The 3,807-nt window shown below is 33.0% G+C and overlaps 1 protein-coding gene across 1 annotated transcript in view; it reads left to right on the top strand.

Moving 5' to 3' along the window:
- Positions 1–2,857: 2,857 nt before the first annotated feature.
- The window catches only part of LOC142357754 (UDP-glucuronosyltransferase 1A6-like), a 1,757-nt gene continuing 807 nt past the window's right edge, over positions 2,858–3,807 (top strand). Inside the window, exon 1 of the mRNA XM_075409297.1 lies at positions 2,858–3,807. This exon is cut by the window's right edge and continues 807 nt beyond it. Coding sequence (XP_075265412.1) covers positions 2,946–3,807 — 862 coding nt within the window. The 5' untranslated portion in view covers positions 2,858–2,945.

Genomic DNA, 3,807 nt, shown 5'->3' with positions numbered 1-3,807 from the left:
GATTATAGACATCGAGTTTTGGTCGTATATAACGTTTGTTGTTTGATATTTATTAAGGTCCTCTTTGATATTTATTAATCAATCAGCAACGTTCTGCGGCCCGCTAGCGGGGCATTATTGTATTCCATTGGTTGTTTATTGAACGATATATATGTTTTTGAAAGTTTTCTATCTCTTCGTCATTTAGTAGCCAATTAAGTCAAGAATGTGGATGAACGGGTCGGAACCTTATGTGCGTACGCACATTACCGAGCCTCCTTGTCTTATATATCGTAGCTCGCATTCTGCCGTCCTTCCTTATAAATGTTGCATTAAGAATTGTCAATTGCATATATACCGTTTAATTGCACAACTGACAGATGACTCATAGGTTTTGAAATATATATATATATATATATATATATATATATATATATATGTACATATATTTATGTATATATATATATATATATATATATATATATATATTTATATATATGACTCATAGGTTTTGATATATATATATATATATATATATATATATATATATATATATATATATATATATATAGTTATATATATATATATATATATATATATATATATATATATATATTTAGCTCTTATATAAAATTTAGTTCTATATAAAACTTAGCTCTAAAAACCCGTTTTATGCTCTTATAGGCTTTCAAAGCGTCTCACATTATCGTCACCCGCTTTTCCTGACTTTGAAAAACTTACTCTTGCTTCCAGAGAAAAGTTGAACACAATTAATTAGTTCCCAATGACGCTACATGTTCAATTATTTATAATTTTTTAATTAAATAATAGGTAACTCAAAGGCTTATTATGCCGCAAAACGTACGCTCTTGTCTAGTAAATTCATCCCCAATGTCGAAGTGTCACCGCTAAAAACAAAAAAAAATAAATTGCTGCTGTATGCATTTTTTCTGTTAGGTCAACGCTATATAAATTGAAATTAAAATAATTTGTTAGCGTTTATCTTGCATATTTTGTTATTTTGTAGAGTATATCATACTTTAATTCAACGCGTAAGCTTTTTAGCGTTGATTTTACCAAAATTCAACGCTTAATTCTTGATTAACTTTTGGGATTGCATTAAGTCAATTGTCGGTTGCCATAGTCAGTTGTTGAGTGAATTAGGTTTCATAAGAGTGTGCTGGTGTAGAAAAGGTGAGTATCAGTAGCCTACGTGAGCTTCGTGAATGAAAAAAAAATGTTTAGTTATTCTAATAAAACATTGAAGTATTGAAATTGTGTGGAATGCATTTGCGCATGGATTAATAGTGTCGAAAAGGAGTTAAGGATTTTACAAACAAAGGCCATGCGCTGGTCAAACGAACTAGCAATTGAATTTATTACGGAGGGAGTTTATTATCAATTGGAGGGAGTTTGTGTCAGATTATCGCAACAAAAATAAATTTGTCAGATCAACTGTGTAATTTATTTAAGGTAAAGCTAGAAAATGCTAACTTTGTGTGAAAGCAACTCTTGGAATCGCTAAAAATTTGTAAGATGAACGCTTGAAAGGTTTATATTATCAACGCTTAAAACAATAAATTTGTTCAATGTCAACGCCAGAACTCTTCAAAATTATGTAAAATAATTGTTAACTAACATCGACAAGTTTTGCAGCGTTTTTTAAAAAATAAAATTATGGGATATGAAGTAAAACTATTAAATTTATGTAAGATCAATGCTTAAACTTTACGTTAATCTCGCAAAAATTTGTCGTTTTCACTGCATTAACGGCAAAATTTTGCAAAACATTACCGTGAAGTTTGTAACTTGTCAATGCTCGCTACCGATAAAAATTTTAGGAGAACATATTCAAGTAATTCCAGTAGTAAATGCTAGTTCTCTTAAACAATTAGCGCAAAAATTTTGTGCTAAGTGATGAATTCTGTAGGCAACATAATTGTGAATATTGATTAGGCTAACCATTAAAATATGCAAAGTGTTTATATGTAATTTCCACGGTTAAATAAGTTCCATTCTTCTGAGGGTTAGAAAAACTGAGATAGGATGAAAAATTATAGACGTTGCCGCTGTTGTCCACAAAGCCCCCAAATACCCCACAGTTACGAAAATTGTGCGTTTTTCAGCGTTACTTTTAAATGGTGTCCCGCTTTTTCACCCATATTCATTTAACCCAGATTGATTCACCCTTGTTTCATTTAACCCCTCTATCTTTTAACCCCTCTATCATTTCAACCCGATTTTAATCTTTCAATAAAATTAGGATTATTAAATTAGCAAAATAATCATTTGGCCATACCTCCCCTCGCGGGCCATGGCCATGCCTCAGCGGCCCGTGGTACTTGATATGAATCTATCACAAACGAACGTGGAATTAATTTATCCACTTAATTATGACAAAACATGCCTTTAATGTCGACTGCTAATTGGCGGGATGAAATGATAGAGGGGTGAAATGATAGAGGGCTTAAGTTATAGAGAGGTTAAATGATAGAGTTGTTCAATGTTGTGGTGTTAGAAGTAGAACCCTTTTAAGTGATTGCATACTTATCAAATAGTTAAATAACACAAAAAATCAAAACTATAAAATTCTCACAGAAATTTGTTTCAGTAAAGTACCGGAACTCGATCTCGAGGAGCAGTATTCAAGGAACAACTGAGAATGAATTTTTTTAGCATGCAGTTTTTCATAAATCCTAGAGCTCAGATCTTAACTAAAGAGAGCTCTTTGGTTAAAGTCGCTTTTTGAGCCATTTAAGTATTAGGTCGTTTAGTTCAAATGCCTTTGTTCATTTGCTTTAGCTTATTTGTTTTAATTAAAACATTTGATTGGTTAGAAGTAGTGTCACAACCTGAACAAACAACCATTTGCTTTCATCATTGCTTTCAACAAATTTGCGGATATTAACTTTAATTGATGGTGATTTGTTGTTTGCTATAAAGCTTAAAACAGGCAGTTATCAACAATGAAAAACATTTTTTTAATCAGCTTCAATTGGTTTATTTTGTTATGTAGCCCCATAATTGCTGTAAAAGAAAACAAACGGATTTTAATTCTACCCTCTGACAACAACAGTGGAATATTGCAAATGGTTCACCTGGCAAACTATTTATCAGAAGATGGCCATCAAGTAATTTTTGTGACAGGATCCAAAAACTACCAACCAGTGAAACAACTTCATTCCAACATCACAATTCATGAAGATCGGCATCAGTATATGGCTGGAGAAAAACTTTCAAGTGTTTTGAATTATACGTTACAGACAAAGACATCCAGTTTTGAAGTCTTTCGAAATTTTGTGAAGGCCTTTGAAACCTTAAACAAGTTGCCCGAGTCGTATTTATCCGATGCCGAAACTTTAGAAGATATGAAGAGGTGTGATTTGGCGATTATAGCAGCACCTGGACCATTTTGGATGGGCGTGATCATTCCTTATAAATTGAACATTCCTTATATCACAATTAATCCTAGAACGGATCCCTGGTCATATGGAGTAGTAATATCGCCAGTCGCTGAGCCGAACTTTGGATTGTCTTTTTTGGACAAGAATTCTGGATTTTATGAACGACTCTTCAATGCTTTCACTACGATTGTGGGTAATAAGATAATTTTGTGGATTGTGGACTTCAAATTTGGTCATTTAGTTTCCAAACTTGTGCCCGAGAGACCGTTCAGATGGCCATCGGAATTATACCGTGAATCGGGAATGGTTCTGGTCCAGCAGAATCCATTTTGCCTGGACTTCCCCAGAAACACAATGCCTCATTATCAAATGATAGGTGGATTCTCGGCTCAAAAGACATTGTCTGCTTCTAACGAGACTATGA

The sequence above is a fragment of the Convolutriloba macropyga genome, unplaced genomic scaffold (assembly GCF_964194025.1).
Source record: "Convolutriloba macropyga unplaced genomic scaffold, txConMacr16.3 SCAFFOLD_2966, whole genome shotgun sequence".
Taxonomy (NCBI): Eukaryota; Metazoa; Xenacoelomorpha; order Acoela; family Convolutidae; genus Convolutriloba; species Convolutriloba macropyga.
The sequence above is the reverse complement of the archived record's forward strand: the minus strand, read 5'-3'. Positions and strand labels throughout refer to the sequence as shown.